Raw genomic sequence first — 25,452 nt, 5'->3', positions numbered from 1 at the left:
TGGTGATTTCAATACACAAGTGATAGAGATATCAGACCGGCTGAACAAAGTTATCATCTTCCATTTCAAAATCTAAACACCATTAAAGCCTATACGATCAATTGAAGCAGCAAAATGTTATGATAGATAAATCTGAAAAACTCTGCAATTTTAATCCAACCAGATGGGAGATTTTCCATCTACAAACCTATTTATAGTGAACCCTAGGGAGATCATCACATCATAGTTCTGTATTAAACGAAAAATCAATATAAACATCTGCTAACTAAATTTTACAGCTGAACCTTCAGCGACAATTTCCATTCCTAGTTTTTTCTCTTCTACAATAAATATACACGGACACTGCTACATCTTCTGTTCATCCAAATATTCATTGAATTTTTTGAGAGTTTCAATCCCATCATTTTGGAAGCACTCCTGTCAACTATGGTTATTCCCTGTCACAAACACCCAGCAACAAGTTTTAAGCACTTGCACAAATACCATAATTATGGACCAACTGCAATAAGTAGGTTAGTATATCATTCAAATCATCCTAGAGCAAAATGAGCACTTCAAGATCTACCTTCTAGAAGTACTACCCTTGTTCTGGCTTCTCTGAGTTTTATCTTGTGAAACAGAAGGAATCTTCGAGATCATCAGCGAGCTTTGCAATCCTTCTAATAGCTGCATTCAGCAAAATCAATAAGCACTCCATGGTTGAATAATCTCGGGCATGTATATGAAACATAGAAGCATCAAGATCGCGGTATGATCAGAAACGATTTTTGTTCAATCACTAAAAAGTTAGGTTTGCCTCAATGGCAAAGTATTCACCATATGTAATGGTCAATTAAAAGACAAAGTTAGAGTTGGTTAGTCTAAAACATGGGAATCTTAAAACTATGTTTGGCTTCATAACAGGAAGACTGGACACAAGTTACATAGATAATTGGGTATGTACAGCTATTGGCTTAATCAAGTATTATAGATGAAAAACATAATGACTTAATCTACTCAGTAAAATTTACACTGCACTTCTTTTCATTGATAATTCATCGATAAAATGCTAGCAAAGAAGGATGAGTTAACACAAATATTACATTTGGACCAAAAGGTGGTTAACATGACCTCTTTCTTGGAATATGAGTTCCCTCCAGAATTTTGGATAACTCCGAACAGGTACTAGATTATTATTCTCAGCATCAATGCTAAACCTTAGATTCAATACCATAGTAGAGATATTTAAAAAAATAAGGGAGAATTTCAAAAAAGTGGTGTAGACAAAATAATTTTAAAATAATAAAGGTACAAGTGTGTTAGAATTTCCCATCTTTACCTTCACCTACTCCACTACACACTCCACTTCACCTACCTCCACTTCACCACACACTCCACTTCACCTAACCCACTATCACCTCCACTACACCTACTCCACTACACACTCCACTTCACCACACACTCCACTTCACCTAACCCACTATCACCTCCACTACACCTACTACCACATTTTCTTCTATATATAGATTGTATAGGAATTGTAATTTATCAATCTTGTAATACATCAAGATATCCATCAATAATACAATTTATTCTCTTTCTCTCTCTATCAATATTTTTAACATGGTATCAGAGCAAGGTTAACAACCTACTCATTTTGCTTCACCGGCGGGCGGCAGCCTCGCCTTGGCCGCCCGCCGGACCTCTACCTATTCCATCTCTAAACAGTATTTTCGCTACATATAGATTTCCATCTCTAAACAGTACACTTGCTGCACATGCTCCTCCATTTACTCCCTGACTAAGAAATTCCTTATCAGTGTCCAAATAGCCGCTATGTATGGCTGCTTCTAACTGATCTTCTTCGTCTCTGACAAATTCAAGTGCTTTCACAATGTTCTTTCCCAGATTTTCAGCAACATAATCTGCTACCTTCTCAGAAACTCAACTTCCTTGAAAAGTGTTACCCGAGAAAAGCTGAGGAGACGTGGGGACATCCAATTTTCAGTTGTTGATAACCTGTCTGTTGCTTCTTCACCAGTAAGCCCCATGGATGCATCTGGTTCAAATCTTTCTGGAAAGGATAAACATCCAGAAGCTACTGGAATGGGCTTATTCTCTCCAAATTTGTTGGAATCACTTGGCAAGTCTGGTACACCACCCTTTTTATGCCCAGGATCTCAAGAACCTTCAATGGGCTCATCCCTTTTTTCTCCCTATTATTGTTGGTGCCCTCCTATGGCATCAATTTTTCAATACACAGTAAAACCTCCACAACTGCCTATGTCATTCACTGAATCACTATCTTTACCTCCACTTTCTTCTTTACTACCAGCTACAAGGTCTTCTAGTGTGTTGACACCAATATCACCTCTTAATGTGTCTGATCTCCCCCCTCTGGATTTTCCTACTTTGCTGCCTGAGCCACTGGTCAGGTTGCCACTATCTAGATCAAGTTCACCCCAGATCCTACCATTCACACCTCTAATGTGTGACCCTATTGTTCATATTCCAGTCATTGATGTTTGTTCCTCAGGCCAGTCTATCCCAGTTGGTGGTCTTGCTTACTATGTCACTGCACCATCAAACTTGGCAGACATGGCAGCCAATCCCTTTCATGCTCTCTTCTATTTAGAGTTCATGCTGTCAGCCTGTGCACTGTTCTCAAAAAACTTGGATTGAGGTTTCTGGATCTTCTGCTAAAGATGTGGCCAAGCAACTTAAGGAGCAACAATTTTTCTGTTGATTTTTCTGCATTACCACACCTACCATTCGAGTTTGCACAACACCCATATTTTATTCATCTCAGGGATCAACCCCGATCACATTGTTACACAAAAAAAAAAAAAAAAAAAAAAAAAAACAAACAAACAAACAAAACAACCACATCCACTGGCGGATTTTTTTCTTCTCTACTCTGCAGCCGGTCTCTTCTTCTTGCCTCCGTCCTGGGCGGCCCTTGACGGTGCTGCCTCCGTGTTTCCCACTCCACTGGGCATGATCACTACTCCCTGCTCCTCCACTGCAGCATATGGTGGACCTCCAAATCGGAACATCACGGTGGCCTTCCGCTTCAGCTCCTTATTTTCTGCTTTCAGCACACTTATCTCTGCTCGCGCATCCTTATACATGCGTTGGAGCAGAGCCAGTTGGGCGTTTAAATGCTGCACCTCATTTGTCCTACTCTGTAGCCGGTTTGACAAATTTGTGACCGCCGTCATGGTTTTCACGCATGACTTCAGAGTATATTGATTAGCCTCAATATCAGTTTGCACCGCCATTTTTTGCTCCACCGACCGCATCGGAAAGTTCAATGGAGCAAAACCAGAGGTGTTTGGTTGAGGTTCACTGGCCACCGCACCAGTTATTTCTCTTGTGGGCTCGTTCAGTTCTGGAAAGAGCGTGAGCAGGTTCTGGGTAGCTGGACGGGAAGAAGAGGCCATGTTTTTGGGTTGCTAAGTGTTTCAGCGAAATAGCAATTTCAGACTGGTAATGTTCGGAAGGGTTGGTGACAGAATGGCAACAAAGTGTTCCACAGTTTCTCTCTCCGCAGAGGCAGAGTTTTTTCAGCGAAGGGTTGGTTTCAGAGGTTTCAGAATGGGTATGCCTCAGCCTCAGCCTTCGTCTTGGTTAAATAGCCGAGGCAGCCACGCGTATCGCGCGCCTCTTGCCGCCCGACAAACTGGCACGCCTTTTCATGGCACATCTTTTGACAAAGTGGACACGCCTTTTGATGGCACGCCTTTTGATGGCACGCCTTTTGATGAATTGGGCACGCCTTTTGATGGCACGCCTTTTTGACAAAATTGGGCACACCTTTTGAGGGTGCAACTTTACAAGGGTCCGACAAGACTCTGTAAACTGTCCCGACATTGATTCCGGTTAGCTCCTTTATGGGTCCGACAAGACTCTGTAAACTGTCCCGACATTGATTCCGGTTAGTTTCTACAAGGGTCCAGCAAGACTCCGTAAACTGTCACAACATTGTCTTCTACAACGGTCCGACATGACCCCATAAACTGTCTTCTACAACGGTCCGACATGACCCCGTAAACTGTCTGCTACAACGGTCCGACACGACCATACAGTGTCACCTATCCTTTTTTATTTTTATGTATTTTCTTGTTTTGTTACTCTCTCCAAACTCAAGTTGGTTAGTTTCTCTCCTCCTTGAGTTTGCGGGGGGCTGTTAGAATTTCCCATCTTTACCTTCACCTACTCCACTACACACTCCACTTCACCTACCTCCACTTCACCACACACTCCACTTCACCTAACCCACTATCACCTCCACTACACCTACTCCACTACACACTCCACTTCACCACACACTCCACTTCACCTAACCCACTATCACCTCCACTACACCTACTACCACATTTTCTTCTATATATAGATTGTATAGGAATTGTAATTTATCAATCTTGTAATACATCAAGATATCCATCAATAATACAATTTATTCTCTGTCTCTCTCTATCAATATTTTTAACAGTTCATGCATAAATTTATGCAATAAAAACTTGAACTGTCATCATTTTGAAATTATTTTTTCTACCCTCCACTTTTTTGAAATTCCCCAAAAAAATAAATAATAAATAAATTATAACCAAATAATTGATGACCCAACATGTAAAATTGCAATTGTTTTTCCCAACACGTCACATTTATCATTAAACATTTATTATTCACAAGAAAAAAAATCCCTACCATGGAATGCGTGAGCACACGCGCGCGCACAGCTTAGACCAGTTTCCATGGATGGAAAAAAGTATACTATTATTTCAATGGAGTTGATAGTGAAAAACAAGAGATACCACATAGATCCATCAATACAAACCTACACTAAGGTATTTAAACAATTGGTCACAAGACTTACCCTTGATGTTGGCTGGATTCTGCGGTTTGATCTCCGTGGCTCCATGACTTCAGGAACCAATTTTCCCGGATTACCATTGTTAGGTTTGTTCTTCACCTCAACTTTAGCCAACTTTCCTGTTGAAGGTACAAATTTTCCTTTATTCACCCGTTCAGATTTGGCATTTGATGTGGATATTTTCTTTGAAGGAGCATCTGATGGAAGAGCTAGTGAAGAAAATAAAATCGGGCCTTGTGCAGCCCCTTCAGAATTAGAAAATGATCCATATTCCATCAGGTTCTGCTGTCCTGATTCATTCTTGTCAGTGTTAACAGAATCCTTGATCGCATGATCCATTACAGTGCCTTCGTTTTGAGGTGCAGAGGTCAAAAACTTGTTCTTCTGAGGTAGGGTTCTACCAAAAACACTCAGTGGTCTTCCAGACTTCAGAACCCTAGCCTTGGATTCAGCTGGCTGTTTTTCCTTGGCATCAATTTTAGTGTTCTTCCATCCACGAGATCCTGATCCTTGAGGCATCAAATATTTTGCAAATTTAGCCGAATCATTTGGTTCATTAGTCTTACTGCTCTTCTCTGCAACATAATGTTTGCTTACTTCCATAAATTTCCTTTTCTTTCCAGGTTTAGGAACACCAAAAACCACCCTTGACCCTTCTTTCTGTAGACCAGTCTGTACTGTTCGAAGTATATCAGGCTTACTCTCATGTCTAGTATTCTTACCAACATTAAATACTTTTTCATTGGCAGATAACGGCAGTAACTGTGAATCCCCCGGTTTCTCGGATTCCACAAGTTCAACATTTTTTGAGATGTCATCCTTCTCTTTGCCCTCTATTGAAGGCCTGCCCAATTTCAATCGCTTCTCCTGGGGTGTATCGCCCTGAAAAGCAAATGAAACCTAAGTAATAAAGAACCAGTAACTTCAAAGTTTTTAACAAATGATTGTGAAGCATATACACAAGTAAAAATAACACCTGGGAAGAAGGGTCCCTTTGCCTTGAACTGGAAAACTCAATCCACTCCCCATCCTTCCAAATGAGCGTTGGTCGTAGATGCCACGCTCTAACAACCGACGTTTCCCCTCCAGCTACAACAGAATCAAAGAGAAGTTCATTTAATGAAAAAGCAAACCAAAAACTATCATTGTTGCCATCAAAAACCTTGATGCGTCAATGAACCAATGTCATTTAATTGCAAATACCTGGAAAATGGACAGTTAGTGTAGTATCATCCTTACTGTTCTTTTCTGTGACAACTCCCTCTCGCCAGCTAAACCACAGTAATAAGACAAATAAGGTTAGATCACTTCGACATAGTATATGACACCCATGGCTAAGATGTATCCTTGTGAACAAACAAACTTCAGATTTAAAGCTTGATTTTTTGGCAAGAAATTTTAAAAACAACGAGGATATAGGCCTTACACTCCATGTTCTATTCCTACCATGTCTGAAAAGAAAACAAAAACAAAGAAATATTCTTCAACTAGGTCAGGATTGATTCCCAGTTATTTTGGGTTTCAGAGTAGTTTGATTCAATTCAGTAAGATTTTGGGGTGTGTATAACGTGTAGTTCTGATTTGTAATAATGAAAAAGGGAGATTTGTTTTTAGTTTTTAAATTAAGCCAATTCTTTTTGTTATCCATGTAATTATTGGATGCAAATTTTAGTTTAACCTCCTCCAATAATTACAAACTAAACTATTGTATAATGATCCTACACAGAAGGTAATTTGTCACCAGGTAATAATCCCACATCATAATTTATGGATTTTAATGAAATCTTCTGGAAAATTGTCATGTACTTGCCAATACCAATAGACATCAGCCACCAAGACCAAGACTAAAATCGATAGATAAATTGGGTAAAAAGAAATAATTTCATTAAGAAAACTATGATGAGGGAAGGAGGGATGGGTAGCAGCTGTCATATGGAGAGGAGGGAAACAAGGGTTCCAGAATCTGAGAGAGGAACAGGGGCAGTGGTACGACAGGGAAGGGAGGATGGAGGGTGGCAGCGGATATAAAGAGAAGAGGGAAAGGCACCAACTGGTTGGGGAGAGGGAGGAAAAGGGGTAGGGGCGTGACAAGAGAGGGAGGGAGCGGTGACAATGACAGAAGAGGAGATGGGTGTAAGAAGAAGAAGAAGAAAAAATGTCCAAAACTTAGTTGCGCAAAGCAAAAGCAAGATCAGGGCGGGGGTGGAGGCAAGGCAACCCAGGGTGGGGGGGTGGGGGGGCACGTAAAAGAGTAGCACAACACATAGAAGAGTCTAAGATCAGGAGCACTGATAAAATCATTTATATTTTTTATATATAATTTATATATAAATATTTCAGTATATTGTAAGAAATATGTTTTTTTCTTAATTGTAATATAAATTTTAAAATATGAATCACTATTGGAGATTGATGTCAACTACAAATTATTTTTTGTAAATGTAAAAGAATATTATGCAAATACAAGTATTATAATAAATTTGAGTCAATTTTTTCTAATAATCTGATGGCTGCTACAATTTTTTTGGTAATTGCTAGTTTCAGGCCATGTGTGTTTTTTGAAACAAAAAAATTGAATAGCAAATAACATATTTGGTACACATGATTTCAAAACACAAACAAAAATAGGAAAACATGGAAGGAGAATGGTGGGCGGAGGGGTAGGGGACGGAGGAGGGAATAAAAATTTCTTTTCAAGTGAATATTTTCTTTTTACTAAAATTTTGAAAACTGAGAAATGAAAACAGTTGTCAAATATGTTTTTGTTTCCAATTTTTAATTATTTTGAAGAACAAAAAGACAAAGCAAAAACATTACCAAACATAACCTTAGCTATTAATTAACACAAACCATGTAAAACATATCAGCTAAAGAAGGATAGAAAGGAGACATCAACAAATGTCAAAAAAGAGACAAACATGCAATAACAAGTATCATAATTACCAATTCTTTATCCATGCATCAACCCTATCTCCAACAGACCACACATATTCCCCCACGGCCGCTCTGCGTCTCTTCCTAGTTCCTTCAAAACACATGGCAGTACGACGGTCAATTCGTATTTGGGGTGCCCTGTGGCCTTCGCCTTCAAGTGCTACCCATTCAGTTAGCTGCTTTGAACCTGATCATATTCAGATAACCAAAATTAGAACCCAAGAAGCCTCAAGACAATTGTGTCAGAACATATACAGAATTGTCTAAATACATTTTTTTTTCTTTTCCAATATATGAAGACCAACCCAGATAATAACTCCCCAACTGATGTTCAAGGTTGGGCAACAACTCCCCTACTCATGTTCAATAAGGCGCATATTAACCACAAATCTACAATGATTAAGTATATACAACACCACAATGAACATATCATTGTTTTATATCTGTAACAAGGAAATTCCAAACTACAAGTCTATAACATTGAATGATGTAGCCAAGCTTGACGAATTTTGGCAACAGTATGTGCACTACTAACCAGATTCTAAGTCAACCTGATTTTCAAAGAATATGGCCGACTAAGATGAAAACAACAGTGTCCACAAGGTAGGGCATATGCAACACTCGCATATGTGCTCGAAAATGTCTATTCCAAGATCAATGTTACATGGACCTTTGGTATGAGGGTCAAGCGTGGGTGCATCTAATTAAAGGATATGCAGACTCAGCAAAAAATAATCATATTTTTATATTGTTAATCTATTTGTTGGATAAATGGTGTTTTATGTAGAAAAATCTATGTTGCATTACATGGACTTTAGTATGAGTGTCAGGTGGGTGCATCTAATTCAAGGATATGCGGACTTAGCAAAAAATAATCATATTTTTAGATTGTTAATTTATTTTTTTGGTATAAATTGTGTTTTGCATAACATAGATTAAAAAAATAAAAAACACTTCGCTCATTTTATATAGCAAATATGCAACAAAAAATGCATATAATGATCATGTTAAGTACAACTGTATAACAAAATAAGCTCGCCAAGCGCATATCTAATGGGAAAAATCATACACATATCTCACACCCTCATCCAAGTGCTAAGAGTCTGACACAAGTACTTGATTTATTTTGAAGATCCCATGCAACATAGTCCATGATTTTACATCACAAGCCTACTAATTCCCTTTAGATCATATGCATATATAGATGGTAGCATCTCACCATCATCTGATTGAAGGTCTAAGTAAACAACAAAAGCTTTTCCATCCTTCAGACTCGATACATTGGCCAAGTACCAGGCTGCTTTAAACTCATCACCCTCTTTGTGAACCTAAAACATCAAATGGCTAGATTACTACATGTTTAAGATCATACAACATATATACAACAGCTGCAATAAATTACAAAAACATAAAAACTGGTGCATGTAAACTCTTCAAATATGACAAAGTGTTAAGAAGCTTCAAAGCTGCAATAGTTGAAAGAACATATATACAGTTCTCTGCTTTTGAATTGCTGTGAGCCCAAATAATTAATATTTCCAAGAAGTTGAGTCACAAACCTCAACAAGGCAACCCTCCTTGATGCTATTCTCTTTCAAAGTCCCTGCTCCTTTTTCATAATCATCCTGAGCAGTGATAGAAGCAGATCTTGATCCAATCTCAGATTCAGGAACAACACCTATGGTTTTGGCTAAGTCAGATGCTCTACGATTCCTTTGCCCTCTTGAATCCTTTTCACTGCTTGTAAAGGAACTTGAGATGCCATCCACTGCCCTCGTGTGATCCTCCAATGACTCCCCGGAAAACTCTCTCGAAAGAGGAAACAAATCACGGTTTGTAGTCTTTGCCTCCTTTGATGGTAAGCCTTCCTCAATGTTGTCTGCTTCCGATTGTTCTCCATTACCATTGATCAATGTTACACCCTGCTCAGGGGGCATTTGAGGAACTCTCCAGTAGCCATCTGGGCCAGCTTTTACCAACTCATTCAAAGGGAAAGGATCACCCATAGCAACTATTTTCCCAGCTTGTGAAACAGCCTCTGCTGCCAGCTCAGCAGCTTTTACTATAGCGTCCAAGTTTTCGGCATGCTTTGAGGCAGCTGATGCAGCTTCAACCCTTCTCCTAGCAGCTTCCCTAGCAGCAACTATGACGGAACTGGAAGAGCTGCTCCCATCCCCTCCCTTCGAAATGGATGCAGGAGTAGCCTTCCCCATATTGTTCACAAAACCAGTAAGTGAAGCTGCATTACACTGAGTAGGATTGCTACTAGAGATCAATGCCTCATCAGCCATCAGTTTTGCTTGCAGCGCAGCATTTGATGCAATCTTAGCAGCTGCAGCAGCTGCCTTGGCAACAGAAGCAGCTGCTGCTACTGCAACAGCTGCAGAAGCTAACTTGGCTTCAGCATCTGGAGTCAATCCAGAACTCTTCTGCTTATCCAACTGAGTCCATACACTTTGGCTGTGACTAACTGCAGCAGCAGCAAAAGATGCAGCATCCTCCGCCTGTCGCTTCGCCTCCTCCACTTTGCTAAAAGTATCCTCTGATAATGCAGCCTTCTGCTCTGCATTCTGTTCCCCTCCTTTTTGGTGAGCAGTCAAAGATGTAGGAGATACAGCCGTGATGATCTTACTGTCATTGCCTTTAGATGCAAAGCATGCAGGAGTTGAGACAACAACTGATGTAGACAGATGACCAGTAGCAATAGGAGCAGATACTGATTCTATCCGAGTTTGAGCAAGCAGTGGGATCTGGGCAAGATTTTCAGAAACAGTAGCCTTTTTCCTCTTCCTACCCTTTGGTTCAGTAGAATTCTTTTCAGACAATACAGTCGCCTTTTTCATGTCAGGCAGGGAAGGACTCCCCACAAAATTAACAGGACCTGTGCTATTGACCACAGTACTAGGAGAAGCATGCTTTGTTCCAGAGGAGAAAGGCGCCACTGATTCTTTAACAGGGGTTAATTTCACTGTCTCTGTCATAGGCAACACAGAGAAACGAGCACTGGTATCGAAGGCAGAAGCTTGTGAAGAAGTAACCCATGGGCCAGGAAAAGGTGACTGAGGTAGCCAAGAAGTGTTATGTCCAACAAAACTCCGTGTATGTGGAGTCTGAAAAGAATGCAAGGGGGACAATGTTTGATGGTAATCAAGAAGACCGCTTCTTGGCATAACACTGGACTGCAAGCCATCAGAAGAAGGGGTAGATATATTCCAAAGTGGTGATGAAAGAGGTATCATTGAATTAACAACCGGTGACGGGGTACCCTTGCTGCTTGCTTGAACAACAGGTGAGGGAAGCACCTTACTTTGAAGTGCACCTTGTTTGCTTGATTGATCAAGCGGCCTAACACCTGCATTTATTGATTCTGAAATGCAGTTAGACGTCAACCAAGCCCATGTTAAAAAAACAAAAAACAATTAAACAAAAACAAACTTAAAATCCAAAGGTACCTGAACGAGGTTGAACGGGGTTTTCAGATTTGCTGGGATGGGATTTCTGACTTTTAAGCCTTTCAACACAAGCACGCCATACAGGCTCCCAAACACTCCTTCCACCATCTATAATACAAATTTTCAGAGACTGACCATATATGTCTCTAACTTCATCTAAAAAATAATACAAATGCAGGGGGCTAATAAACTAACCAGATGCTCCGAAGGCCGAAGTCATACATGCTTCATCAGGCGTTGCTCCTTGTCTGTAACAAAAAGTTCAAATTTAAATTTCATAAACAGACACATAAGAAATAAGATACTCCAAACTTTAGCATCAAATTTCAATCTACAGAAAAGAAAGCACTATATATAACAAATTTAGCATTGGCTACACAATCCTGTCCTATACTAATTAATGAATCCTTAAGAAACTAGAAACATTGTAAATAGAAATTATGTGTACCATGTTAAAACCTATCACCTACGTCACCCACTAAACCTAACCCACTACACCACTACCACCTCACCTACTCCACTAAACCTAACCCACTACACCACTACCACCTCCACTTCACCTACTCCACCTACCACCTCCACTTTACCTACTCCATCTACCACCTACTCTTCTATATATAGGAATCATTGTAACATTCAATAAATCAACAATCAATAATACAATCAATATCTATACAATTCTCTATTTCTCTATACATCAATTTTAACATGGTATCAGAGCTAGGTTAAGAACCTAGTCATTCTGCTTCACCGGCGGGCGGCAGCCTCGCCTTGGCCGCCCGCCGGACCTCTACACATACCTTGACTCCGCTGCCACTAAACCCAATTCAACATTCACCTTCAAGATCAGAGCATCATCACCATCATCCATCTTGGTCACCTACACCAAACACACTCTTTCTCTCTCAGTTTTTTTTTTAATACCTCTCCCTTTTTACTCCCTTTTCCATCCAACAATACAGAAGATACTTTTGCCTGCATTGTCTCAATCGGAACACCAAAGCTCAGCAAGAGAATTCTCCAAAGCTGACCTAGTATGGAGCTTTGCAATCTGCTGGTCATCAAGAGCATGCCCCTTGGACTGCTTCTCTTCAAGCATCTCAATTTGCTGCCACTTTTTCCTCAATGCACGGACTTGTTTGCAAATGAATTCATCTGCATCATTGTTGGGTTGTAGAAAGCAATCTAACCTATGGAAAAGTAGCTGTTGGAGTTGGCACTCATCTCTGGCACTCCTTTCATCCTGCAGATCCAGAAATACAATAATGGATGTTTGAAAACATACTTTTCTCTCTCTCTCTCTCTCTCTCAAGGACACCCACCATTTTGTCAACTTTCCACCCTATCTTCCTTCACCTTTTACACCCCACTCCCGCCGACGAAGATCATCGGACTAGTCGCCGTCGTCCACGGCTTCACCGGCGAGTCGAGCTGGCTCATTCAGCTCACCTCCGTCCTCTTCGCCAAGTCCGGCTTCGCTGCAAATCCTGGAAAATTAGTTCATCTGGGATGTGGGGAAGGACCTCCTGTACTGTTTCAGCCATGGAAAGTATGTTTGCTATGTCATCATTTGCAGACTGTGAAGCAGTCCTCAAATGTAAACCACCAGCACCTCCAGGGTATCTTGCAGAACCAGGAGGAGGAATTGGTGAAGTGGACGTACCAGCCTGAGATGGATTCATAGGCCAAAGGCTCCAAGTAGCATCTTCAAGGGCAGTCTGCGCATAGGTTTCTCCTACAGCTGCAAGATGCCTCATCATCATCTGAACTCTCCCTAGTCCAACCGACCCAGTACCAGTAGATGGACCAGCTCCATCCAGACCTTGGTCAGACCAAGTATGCAACCAACTCGAATCCAATCCTGCCCCCCACCAAGTACCACTTTCTAAAGGGTTCTGTATCTGATTGGGGAACACTCCTGTGGGCAGGGTATGACCAGGAGGATTATGCCGATCAAGTCCGGAACTTATTTGATGGGCAAGTTGCTCATCAGTTGAAACATCTACTACACGAGGGCTTGTTTTCCACATGGCTGCTCCATCAACAATCATGAGCTTCACCAATTTATTCTACTCTCTCTCTCTATCTCTCACAGAGCTTCATACACACACACCCATTCTTCTTTTATTTATTTAATCACACCCACCAAGTTTGTTTCATTCTCATTATCACATCCATATACACCCTTATCATCATGTTCCCTACTTTCTTTATTTTATATATATATATATATATATATATATCTCTTTTTATTATATTATTACTCCAACCCTCTCCACTTTCACACCACGCCGTCTGATCCCACTATACCCTTTTTTTTTATTTTATTTTATCTTCCTTCTTTCAAAAAAAAAAAAAAAAAAAACATTCTCACCCCTTTTTTCTGCATGTTCTTCCTACCATCCGGGTTTGCAGAACACATTTGTTTTATTCATATCAGGGATCAACCCCGATCACAATTTTACACAAAAAAAAAAAAAAAAAAAAAAAAACAACAACAACAACAAAAAACAAACCCACAAACAACACCAAAACAACCACATCCACAGGCGGGATTTTTCTTCTTTACTCTGCCGCCGGTCTCTTCTTTTTGCCTCCGTCCTGGGCGGTCCTTGACGGTGCTGCCTCCGTGTTTCCCACGCCACCGAGCACGTTCACTCCTTCCTGCTCCTCCACTACAGCATATGGCGGACCTCCAAATCGGAACATAACAGTTGCCTTCCGCTTCAGCTCCTTATTTTCCGCCTTTAGCACACTTATCTCTGCTCGCGCATCCTTATACATGCGCTGGAGCAGAGCCAGTTGGGCGTTTAACTGTTGCACCTCATTTGTCCTACTCTGCAGCCGGTGCGACAAGTTTGTGACCGCAGTCATGGTTTCCACACATGACTTCAATGTATACTGATTCGCCTCAATATCTGATTGCGCTGCCATTCTTTGCTCCACAGACCGCATAGGAAAGGTCAACGGAGCAAACTCAGGGGCGTTTGGTTGAGGTTCAAGGGTAACCGCACCGATTATCTCTCTTGTGGACTCGTTGAGGTCGGGAAAGAGAGTAAGCAGACCACGGGAAGAAGAGGCCATGTTCTGGGTAGCTGGACGGGAAGAAGAGGCCATGTTATGGGTTGCTGAGTGTTTCAGAGACGGGTTGGTTACAGAGTGTTTCAGAATGCCAATGTTCAGCGGTTTCAGACTGGTTTGCACAGCCTCCGCCTCAACCTTGGTTTAAATAGCCAGGGCAGATACGCGCCTCGCGCGCCACTTGACGCCAGACGACAAAACGGGCGCGCCAGCCAAGGTAGTCACGCGCCTCGCCATAATGTCCGCCACACATTTTTATGGATTGGGCGCGCCTTTTGATGGCACGCCTTTTTATGGATTGGGCACGCCTTTTGATGGCACGCCTTTTGAAAGATTGGGCACACCTTTTGAGGGTGCGACTTTTTAGGGATCCGACAAGACTCTGTAAACTGTCCCGACATTGATTCCGGTTAGCTCCTTCATGGGTCCGACAAGACTCTGTAAACTGTCCCGACATTGATTCCGGTTAGCTTCTCTATCGGTCCGGTGTGCCCTCGTCAACTGTCCAGACTTTATCTGCTACAACGATCTGCCACCACCATCCAGTGTCCTCTACAACGTTATGACACAACTATCCAGTGTCCTCTACAACGTTATGACACACCCATCCAGTGTCCTCTACACCGTTATGACACAACCATCCAGTGTCCTCTACAACGTTATGACCCAACCATACAGTGTCTTCACCAACGGTCTGACACGAGCATACAGTGTCTCCTATCCTCTTTTATTTTTATGTATTTTCTTGATTTGTTACTCTCTCCAAACTCAAGTTGGTTAGTTCCTATCCCCCTTGAGTTTGCGGGGGCTGTTAAAACCTATCACCTACTTCACCCACTAAACCTAACCCACTACACCACTACCACCTCACCTACTCCACTAAACCTAACCCACTACACCACTACCACCTCCACTTCACCTACTCCACCTACCACCTCCACTTTACCTACTCCATCTACCACCTACTACCACCTACTCTTCTATATATAGGAATCATTGTAACATTCAATAAATCAACAATCAAGAATACAATCAATATCTATACAATTCTCTATTTCTCTATACATCAATTTTAACATACCATATAAAAGCATAAATAACATCATTTGATTTGTGACAAAGGAGAAGCTTCTTTTTAATTTAGATAAGCTATGATGCCTTTTTCTCTTCCTTTTCTTCCTTAGAAATATCACTGGATGCACCATTTCCAGTGCTAAAAATCATATGACTCCGTAAGAAAGTTTTTTTTATTAATAAAAACATCAAAAAATTTATAGATGGCCACAAAATATTAATAATTAGATTAAAGTTGATAGTTTTAAGCTTCACAAACCACCATCCGCCCATCTTGTCAAAGTTGATGATGATATGCTTAACCAATAACAAGTTCTTTTCTGAAAATCAAATGACAACATGCTAAGAATTGACATTCATCCAAAGCTTGCATCTCTAAGATGCAGTTGCACTCCTTTTATGTATCCCACTGGTGATGTTACAAGTGTAAAAGGTCATTAGCACCCCGTCCAAAGCCATAAAGTTAATTAACTAATCCAACCTTTCTTTATCAATCCACAATGTCTCCATATACACAGATAATATACATACATATAAATATAGAAGTACTCACATCAGAGATCCATAAACAAAGATCTGGGCTCGCAATTGCACTTGCTGTAAATCTGTGAAAGGTTGTTGAAACAATGCAGATGGCGGAGCTGAAGAGTTCAAATCTGGCAAAATGGATGTGGGAACAGAAATCACACCACATGGTACAGTAACATTGCGTTCAACATTCCCATAAGCCTTCAACCCTTCAAACGGTACAAGTTGACCAGCCCCAGAGAAGCTCACTGACACATTACAAGACTTATCCTGTCTTTCTGACTGCCTCAATGGGGTTGTTTCCTTCACATGGTTTCCTTTTTTAGCAGTTTCTTTCACTGTTGCCTTACCAGATGCTCGCCTCGTTTTACGCTCAGAAGTACCTTTGGAACGTCCACGTGCAACCTCCCGGTCAGGAGTTTGAGAACTTCCGTGAGAAACCCCGGGTAACATCTTAGGATCCATTTGGCCAACTCCAGGTTTTAAGGGAGATCCCACCACAATCTTCATTAAAATTTCATGACAAGAAATGGTATTAATAGTAACATAAATATGAAATACAAAAAAATGTGAGAATTAATGCATGATCAAATATCAAAATAAAGAACAATTACTGTGGATATTTTGCAATCTTTGATGGTGGACAATGATTGCCCATCCTTGCCAGTCTCCCTTCCTGATAGACCTTGTGATGGATGGACCTCAAAGGTGAAGCTCCTCTCATTTTTGGCTGCATCATTTCCGCTTACATTCTGGGGAGTTGACTGGACAGTGACCTCAGACAGTGGGACACTCTTACTTTTTGACTCCTGGACTCCCTCTTTCTTTTCTTTTTCACTTTGAGAAAGCATAGTGCAAGTAATAACAGTTGGTGTACCACATTTAGGTTTATCAGAATCTGCAGAAGCACCAAGAATTTGTCAGATAAATCCCACTTATCTCAAGGAACTAGGTTAACAAAAAGGATATAAAATCAGAGAAAGTATTACATCATAACGATGGGAAATACAATACACCAAAACTCTAGCATTATATGTAGGCACTGGTTGTCACACTAACACCAATTGGCTACAAGTTTGTCAATCTCTTCCCCTACTTTAAGAACCTAGACAAAGGTTACATAGTTGACCATTCCCCGCTTTTGTTTTTTGAAAAAATCTCAACTCCTAGATTTTCAGACATGGCCTTAAGTAGTAGTAGGTAAATCTTGTTTGGTCAAGATACATTATTGTAGCTGAATTAGCTGGCTTAGAAGTTGTCATATAGCCTACACTCAAACTGACGTCACACGCAAGCCGTATGCATATGATCATTTTGTTTCAAAATAAAAAAAAAAGACTATAAATTGTATGATTAAATTAAAAATCTAAAATTTGAAATGAATTTGGAAAAATCAGAAGTTGAGAGATTTGGGGGGCAAAACAAAAACAAAAGCAAAAAACCTGAATTTAGGGCATAACTGCCCATGTAACTACTATAGGGATATTTTCGGAAAAGCCAAAAACGAGACATCAACACCAACTCTAGTCTTCAAATATATAATAGTATAGGTAGAAGATAAAGCTATGTACCCCTTTAAATTCCATAAACAACAAGTTTAAAGTAAAATTTTCTCGCAATTATGTTCTTAGGATTTTGTGATGTTCTTCCACTTTTCTTCTCCTTCTCTATCTTCGTTGTAATTCTTGGCAAGGATAATTTCAGATTTTAATCACCATCAATCAACAACTTAACTGAAGCATACTTCCATAATCTTAATACATTTCCTATATGCCTGTTCCCTGACACTCGAGATCGTATCGCACACAATGCCTACAAAGCATGAAATCGCCAAATTACATTTAACTGGTGAGACATAGGCAATCATATGTAAAACTGACCCCAGATGTAGCTGACATAAAGAAAGCATAAATAGGGGTTGACTAAAAGCAAATTCCACTTTTTTCAGGTCTTTACTGACCTCACTTTGACATCAAACCAATCTCGAGGATTTCTTATGTTTAATAAGTTAAAAGTATTTGGTTAAATTTAGATACTCCAAATTAATGATGTAATGTCTATATAGCTGGGTCTTTAAGTAGAAAGTTTTTAGTTGAAATGGATGGGCTTTACAAGTCTATAAACAACACATTATGCACCAGCAGTAAGGCCAGAATTGAAGTTCCTCACTCAAATTGTTCCTCAAATAATTTGTTTCATCAAAATTGAAGTTATTCCAGGATATCAAAACAATGGCGACTGTACTTAAAACAAATCCAGTGAGGGCTAGGCAAAGAGAAATGACACAATGGCCTTGACAAAAAAGGGCCAGTTATTGCTGTAAGATGGTGAAACAGAACTTGCGGTCAACCCTTGTGGCATAATATCCACATAACACCCAGGATAACCTGTGTCTGTGTTTATATCATAACATGCATGCAGGAGTTAATTCTGACTCCCATTTATTGGTTATTGTTTGTATACTCTCATGAGGCCAATTGACAAGATTTGAGAGAAGGCATACCAAGCAGACTAAGGATTTAATTGGCTAAGATCGCAAGTGGGGAGGAAAAGACAGAGAGATCAAAAAATAAATGAAATAATATATGAACCTGCAACTTTTGAGGATGGCATTTCATGATTTTTTCCTACAGCTGCTTCTTCATGGCTTCCGGGGATAATTAGTCCTTTAGCACCACCATCCTGTTTTACTGTTGAATCACAAAGAGCAAGACAAACTTCCAACTTATTCGAAGAGTTTTCACTAATTTCATTGGCCTTCACTGCCTGTTCAATCTGGCTAGCCATGCTAGAATTCTCTGCCATTGGTGATGGCTGAGCAACTGTGTTGTGTAGGAATTCCCCAGATTGTTCACTCCGACTTGCTGACTTTAAAGTCTCCACTGGCAATGACTGATCAACAGCCTCTTCTGATAATTCTATAGCAGAATTATGAGCAGTACCTTTTTCAAGTTCCAAAACATGTAGGTTACTCGCCCTTTCTGGACTCTCCCTCAATGACAATAAATGTGCTTCTGCCAAACCTTCATCTTCAGTCCTTTTGTTTTTATCCAGGTGCTCTATAACTTGATCTCCAGTAGCACCTGCCCCAGAAAGCAAGGGAACACCATTCAGTGTGTCATGTGATGCCAAGTTTGTATTTTCCAAAGTAACATCTAAAGCTGTAAAACAGAAAGGGAAAAAAAAAATGTGCAGAAAGATTATTTAACCGCCAACCACATCTGATGGGACTCAAAGCTTGGTTTGGTTTGGTTTGGTTTGGTTTGGTTTAGAAAGATTATTTAACCATTTCTATTCTATCATTTGATATATGAGAATCCAAAAATAATAGTTCAAGACATACCTGGTTCATTCATTGCAGTGGTACATTCTGATCCATGAACTACCACATTGTTCACTTTCATACCCTCTCCTTGAGATGAAGGTTTAACCTTCTTATCACTGCTAAGAGATTCAATAATCTCACATTCTATATCACTAGAATCATTAGGCAACTTGGCCTTCTCTTTCTCATTGAAAGAAACATCTTGGTCATAGTGCATGTCATTAGAGTTTGGGACAAGATTTTGTTCGTATGTTTTCATTGATCCAGCCACCAAGGGAAGAGAACCATGACCTTCAGCATTTAAGTCCTCTTTGTGGACTCCAGAAGCATCATCAACGCCTTTTAAATTTTCAATTGTATGTCTTTCCCCATGGAATTCAGTTGAAGAGCATGGTACAGTCAAACGAAAGTGATCTCCCACATAATTGCTGCTGCTTCCATCACCATGGCCATCAAAAACTTTATTGTCCGCACCAGAACTGTTCTCTCCATGTTTTATCTGATCCATCTTTAACTCTGAACTAGAAGGAATTCCCGCATTCATGTTGCTGACCTCAATGGCACACCCTTCAAGATTGCCATCACCTTGAAAACCTGCAGGTAAGTCCTGATGCATATCTACCCTAAACCGCTGATGAATTCCACAGCTGTTGGACAAATCCACATGTTCAAATTTGTTGCCCTTATCAGGGTCTGTGGAGGATATAACCTCACTGCATCCTTCAGCTATCTGTAAGTTGCAAACTCCCTTCAATGGCAAACTGGTAGGCTCCTCAAAGTTATTGATACCAGTTTCAACTGAATGTTGTTCTATGGATTCTACCTTTGAAGAAGAAGACGGAAGGTTCTCCAAATTGCGAGTTCCAGTTTCAAATACAGTTCCCTTCAAAATTTGAGCATCCATATCAACCTCCTTACTGAGAATATGGTGCTCCCCTGCAGCCTTACCAGTGTTTGTTAATAAGCAATTAGCATTCTCAAAACTAGCATCACTTACCTGATTCTCAGGTTTCTGATTGACCATCTCAACACCTACAGCAATATCCTGTGAAGAGGAGTCTACATCATCAATTTGCATCCCTGAACCAGTAGAATCTTTTTGCATTCTATTGTCAAGAGATTCATGTACTGAAGTATCAACTTCAATTTGATTTTCACCATCACTTCTTCTATCAACTCCAACATTATTCTGAGTCATAAATACACCACATGTTTCACTAGAAGCATTTGGATCCAACACGTGTGAACTTCCATGGGTAGATCTTTCAGCCCCTTGAGTTTGGGAAGTACCTTCGACATCATTCAGCCTAGACACATGTTCCACAAGCTCATCTGTTGGTAATGCAGGATATGAATCCATAAAATCTGTCACTTTGTCATCTTGCTTCATATGAGGCTCCATTTGCTCAGTTAAGTTATCCAACTCATGGCAAGCATCTGATTCTTCCACAATAGTTTCTCCGCAGACAATCTCTTCCTGCCCAACGGATTTCAATAACATTTCAACAGATTCAGATGATGTTGCCTCAGACCAAACATTGTTACGCCTTGAAATGGAGCAAGATTCTGCAGCACTTGAACTAAACTCTATTCCACTACTTCCACGAGAGAAATCCTCAATCCACTGATTGTCTTCTTGACTTGATATGCCAAGAAAAACCTCGTTTTCAACCAAGCTGTCAAACCTTAGATGCCCCTGAAGGCCGTCGTCAAAATCAAACTTAGGAAGAGCATATGGACGTAGAACAGGAGAGAGTTTGGAGCCCCCTTCACCAGCTAATTGAAGATTCTGGCCTTGAAAATCATTGTTATCATAATCCATCGGTATATCCCTATGAAAACAGAAAAGTAGGTAAGAAAAGAACAAAAATGAAATAAATAAATAAGCAATTCTGTAGAAATTACAGACTAAGTTTCCAGAGGCTCAAATCTTTAATATCATATTCAAGGGAATAGAGAGCCAAAATACCATATCACAAAAAAAATAGATCAATACATACAAATAAGTTTGCTTTTTACCTTTTTTTCCCCACTGATATACATGAGCAAGTAAAATTTTTTATCAAGGGAAAAAAGAAAAACACAACTTTTTCAAGTCGTGTTAAGTAATGTTGTCAATTATCTTCTTTTTTTTTTTTTATAGAAACTAGGAAACACGTTTTATTTATTTATTTATTTGCAAAATAACAAATAACATGTTTGGTATACACATATGTTTCAAAACAAATCAAAACAAAAACATGAAAACATGTTTGGTGAGTTGTCGGAGACATTCACCCAAAAAAAAGTTGTCGGAGAGAGAATCTAGATTATTTTTCCATAAACATAATATCACTTTTTCCTTGATAATAATTGATAGGGATATCCCCTAGTATATCAAATAATTCATCCATAACAAACGCAAATAGGTAAAGACTCAAAGTTTACCCTTGACATAATCCTACAGTGAAATTCACTGTTGTCAGCTGCCAGTGATCTAATTGAAATCACAACTCCACCATGTATGAGGCAAACAATTTCTTGGGGCCAATCCATACAGGGCTTTGCCATGGCTTTAATTGGGACCCCACAAGTGGCCAGTGGGATTGGTCCGACGGATTAGTCAGTCCAGTGGGCCGAATACCGAGTTAACAAAAATAAAAACTCCGACATACATGTCCTTTATCGCATCAATATACCTTTTGTCACACTCACCATATTGTATCTCTGGGTATCCTATTGTAAGCTTTCTCCAAATCTATAAAAAATCATATGAAAATCCCTCATCTTATCTCTCTACTTTTCTATAAATCTTCTTAGTAAATATATCACTTCTATAATTGATCTACTATGCATAAATTTAAACTAATTCTTTAATAGGCGATTCTCAATCACTCTCCCATAATTTCATTGAATAACTCATCACAATGCCTCTATAAATAATAATTTTTAATCTACTATATTTTTATATATACGCAACTGTTTTTCTCGCCGCTTGCATTTTTACCAAAATCTCGCTTTGGTCCCTCCAAGTTTAATTTCCATCAACCTCATTAACAGTAGATAAATAGAAGGGCAACCTTGCAACTTGGCTTGAAAAGGGTTGACTGTCACAATTGAAAGCAAATGGACCAATGTGAGATTTTGGTGTAAGTGCAAGGGTTTGCAAAGTGTAATTTACCCTATCTAGAAATATAGGAACCTCCAAGCAATGCAATGATTATGGTGGAACAACACCTCAATCGTCAAAAGAAGGCAATCATCAAACACCTAGAGATGTGGAGCTATTACAGTACGCTAGTTATATTTGAGTAGAGCTGTTGGTCAAGTCACGCAATCATGCTAGAGCTTAGGTATTTAATTAACGTCCACAAGCTTATCCACAAAATTAACAAATGAGTAATTATGTGGATAAGCTTGTGGAAGTTAATTAACAAATGAGTATTCCTTTGTATATGATCCATCAACAATGCAGTTTTGAACTAGAAAAAAAAAATTATAATAAGCTTAAAAGAGCGGAAGAAATGACCCCAAAAAAAAAAAATTAAAGTGTGGCATAAGCAACAATTTGCAAGTTACATTGTTTTCGTTTACCAATTACAGCTTCCTTACGTGGCCATGTAAGGTAAAAAGCTCACCAGGACAAGCAGATGCATAGCTGTACATGCATAACTTTACAATGTAAGAATGAAAAATATATATATAATAGATGAAATTTTGCACCAACATCACAGGGATGCATTAATTTGTCTGCTTATAAAGGATTTTACTGCTGTCAGCTGCTCAATCATAGGCACCAGATGATATTCTGAATTTTATTGCTCCATTAACTAATATATTCCAGATAGCAGAGTGGGATGGTTTGAAAATTTCGCATGGATAGAATAACTAACTTATATATAAGAGCAGATGGAGAAGATTAGGAGGTCAAATATACATATACAAGCACTGAAATTCATAGAAAACCATGTCAAGAACCATACCAAAGCGCCAAAACAAAGAGAGAATAATTCCACATCCTTCATAGTGACTTAGTGTGGATTTGGCAGTTGCATTCATAGTAACTTTTTTGTTAGTTTTTTTTTTTTTTGGTCTTTATACGAACTTTTTTATTTAAAAAAAAAAAAATCACTTTTAGGTAGACTAGACTGACCTGACAAGTTTGTAAGCTAAAAAATTATTTCTTTGAAAGATTTTTGGATTTTTTTTTTTTAATTTTACTTTTTAGATCATTCATTATTCTTTCTTCTTTTTTTTTTTAGGATCATTCTTGACTAGACCAAAAAAGTTTCTAAAGAAACAAATGCACAAATTTTTTTAAAAAAAATACTGAAGAAAAAAAATTTTAAAATAAAAATAAAAATGTAAAGCCTCAAACCCAATTGTAATTTGTAACATGTTTTGGCTTTAGAGTACTAATGCAATTACACTCCACATATAAACCCTAATTCAAACCAATCATAAAACCATAAATCTTTAACCCCCATCCTCCAAAAATTAACTGAAGAGGATAAGAAAACAATTTTCTCAAACCACTCTCACCAATTCGTGTGAGAATCAAAAGCCCTCTACGATTCAGACTAATTACAAAACTGTCTCCACTTAAATCCCAAAAAAAATAATAATAAAAAAATAAAAAAACACAAACACAAATTTTGTTAAATTCTACTCACCATTTTTATCAACAAAAAGCCTTCAACTTTTGCTCTAATTACACTCAACTACTAATATCACCAAAATAGTCTACTTACAAATCGATAGAGGAAATGAACAGTACCAGAACAAGTAAGTCTAGAGACGCTACCTCCCTCCATCCGGAGACGAAATCCTGACCGTTGATCAACTCAACCCCAATCGTACGGTCTCCCGCTGCTTCATAACCCTAGGGTTCGAACTCCAACTTCCACGTAAAAACCCTAATACATTCACCAACTAACCCGCGCACTAAGTCGTCCGAGAATCCGAAATCTCCGGCGGATCCACACGAGTTTTCCGGCGACTCAAAGACGAGAACTACAAGGAGATTCGACGAGCGATACAGATATACATATATATATATATATATATAGAGAGAGAGAGGGGGAGAGAGAGAGAGAGAGAGAGAGAGAGAATTTTCTTCGATTCTTTTCACTTGGGAAGAGAGAGAAATGTGTGGTCACGATCAAATTTGAAATTTAAAATCGGACGGGAACCACTGATTGACATGTAAATATGTGGGGCCCAATCGAGTTTGGTGTTTGAAATTTTAAGCAATTGTCATTTAGGGTTACAATTACAGGTAAGTGTTGATACGATTATCACAGTCGTCTTCGTCGTTGTTTGTTTTAAGAACATGTGGACTTGACAGTAGAGATTGGGCTGTGTAGTTAAAGGTTTTCAATTTTTGTAATATAATATTTGGTAATGACTCAGACGACCCCTATCCCTTGAAAATATTATTAATTGTTAATTAATAAGTAATAAAATAGAGATTAGCCTACCTTAATGAAGGAGAATAAAAAATTAAGTACTGGGGTCGAACCCGGATCTAAAGATAAAATTAGAGGCATTCGTCTATTTTGAGTAACAAGTTGAAAGTTGATTTTTTAATTTTTTAAAATTTTTTATTGAATAATATTTAAAAAATAGAGATGTGATATAATTTAAAAAATTTAAAATTAAAAAAATTAGCTTTTTACCTTGTTATCAAAGGGTTGTTTTAGAAAGTATGTTAAAAATTAATTTTTTGAATTTTTTTAGATTTTTTTAAAAAAAATATATAACAAATAAAGAGATGATATAACGAAAAATATATTAAAGTGACTTTTAAGGACATCTCTAACGATTCTTTTTTTTTTATATATATATAAAATTTTCTAACGAAGGAGTTTGAGATTTTATCAAAACACCAGTCGATCAGGTGGATGTCCGGCCGGTCGACTAGCCAGTGTATTTTTTTCACAAAATTTTGCCTAGATGTTGTCATCCGGGAGGACATCCAGTGGTGAAAATTCAACGGCTATGAACAGTGATTTGATGAAAGTTCCAGACGTCCTCAATTTGGTAAAAGTTTTTTGATATCCTCGATTTGATACTAATTTAATGAAACTATTAGAGCAAGAAAAATGTTTGTTTTTTCATCAAAGTTAAATTTGATGAAAGAAATGACGAATCATTGGAGATGGTCTAACCTATTACGCAAAAGAGATCAAAATAGGCCATAAGGATCTTAAATCTTGGGACCA

General features: G+C 39.0%; 2 protein-coding genes across 9 annotated transcripts; both read right to left on the bottom strand.

Annotated features, from left to right (window-relative positions):
- Positions 1–101: 101 nt before the first annotated feature.
- G2484-1 (protein) lies at positions 102–24,567 on the bottom strand. 8 transcript variants are annotated; one of them, XM_028207789.2, is made up of 15 exons: positions 24,033–24,567; positions 19,268–21,081; positions 18,516–19,085; positions 16,539–16,822; positions 15,950–16,428; positions 11,437–11,489; positions 11,242–11,349; positions 9,349–11,156; positions 9,009–9,117; positions 7,799–7,976; positions 6,059–6,126; positions 5,832–5,944; positions 4,859–5,737; positions 566–666; positions 102–437 (listed from the first exon to the last, which is right to left on the bottom strand). In XM_028207789.2, exons 2-15 carry the CDS (start codon positions 21,069–21,071, stop codon positions 431–433), a joined length of 6,561 nt encoding a protein of 2,186 aa, XP_028063590.2. In that variant the 5' UTR covers positions 21,072–21,081; positions 24,033–24,567; the 3' UTR covers positions 102–430. The 8 variants fall into 8 exon arrangements, with proteins under 8 accessions (XP_028063590.2, XP_028063592.2, XP_028063594.2 ...); XM_028207791.2 differs by having other exon boundaries at positions 9,349–11,141; XM_028207793.2 differs by having other exon boundaries at positions 18,516–19,007.
- On the bottom strand, positions 11,698–13,727 carry LOC114295087 (E3 ubiquitin protein ligase RIN2). The gene has a single exon (XM_028239283.2). It carries the CDS (start codon positions 13,290–13,292, stop codon positions 12,687–12,689), a length of 606 nt encoding a protein of 201 aa, XP_028095084.2. The 5' UTR covers positions 13,293–13,727; the 3' UTR covers positions 11,698–12,686.
- Positions 24,568–25,452: the final 885 nt, after the last annotated feature.

This window comes from Camellia sinensis, chromosome 13 (genome assembly GCF_055761805.1).
Source record: "Camellia sinensis isolate YWXY chromosome 13, ASM5576180v1, whole genome shotgun sequence".
NCBI classification, from domain to species: Eukaryota; Viridiplantae; Streptophyta; class Magnoliopsida; order Ericales; family Theaceae; genus Camellia; species Camellia sinensis.
Note: the sequence above shows the minus strand (reverse complement) of the source record. Positions and strands in the feature narration are given on the sequence as shown.

What these genes read in the sequence shown, in the direction of transcription:
- G2484-1 (XM_028207789.2), bottom strand. Translation starts at nt 21,071, where the DNA reads ATGGATTATGATAACAATGATTTTCAAGGCCAGAATCTTCAATTAGCT. An exon ending in AAGATTGCAAAATATCCACA is followed by an intron (nt 16,429 to 16,538) that starts GTAATTGTTCTT and finishes ATTTTAATGAAG; the next exon opens with ATTGTGGTGGGATCTCCCTT. An exon ending in TTTGTTTATGGATCTCTGAT is followed by an intron (nt 11,490 to 15,949) that starts GTGAGTACTTCT and finishes TTTTTGTTACAG; the next exon opens with ACAAGGAGCAACGCCTGATG.
- LOC114295087 (XM_028239283.2), bottom strand. Translation starts at nt 13,292, where the DNA reads ATGATTGTTGATGGAGCAGCCATGTGGAAAACAAGCCCTCGTGTAGTA.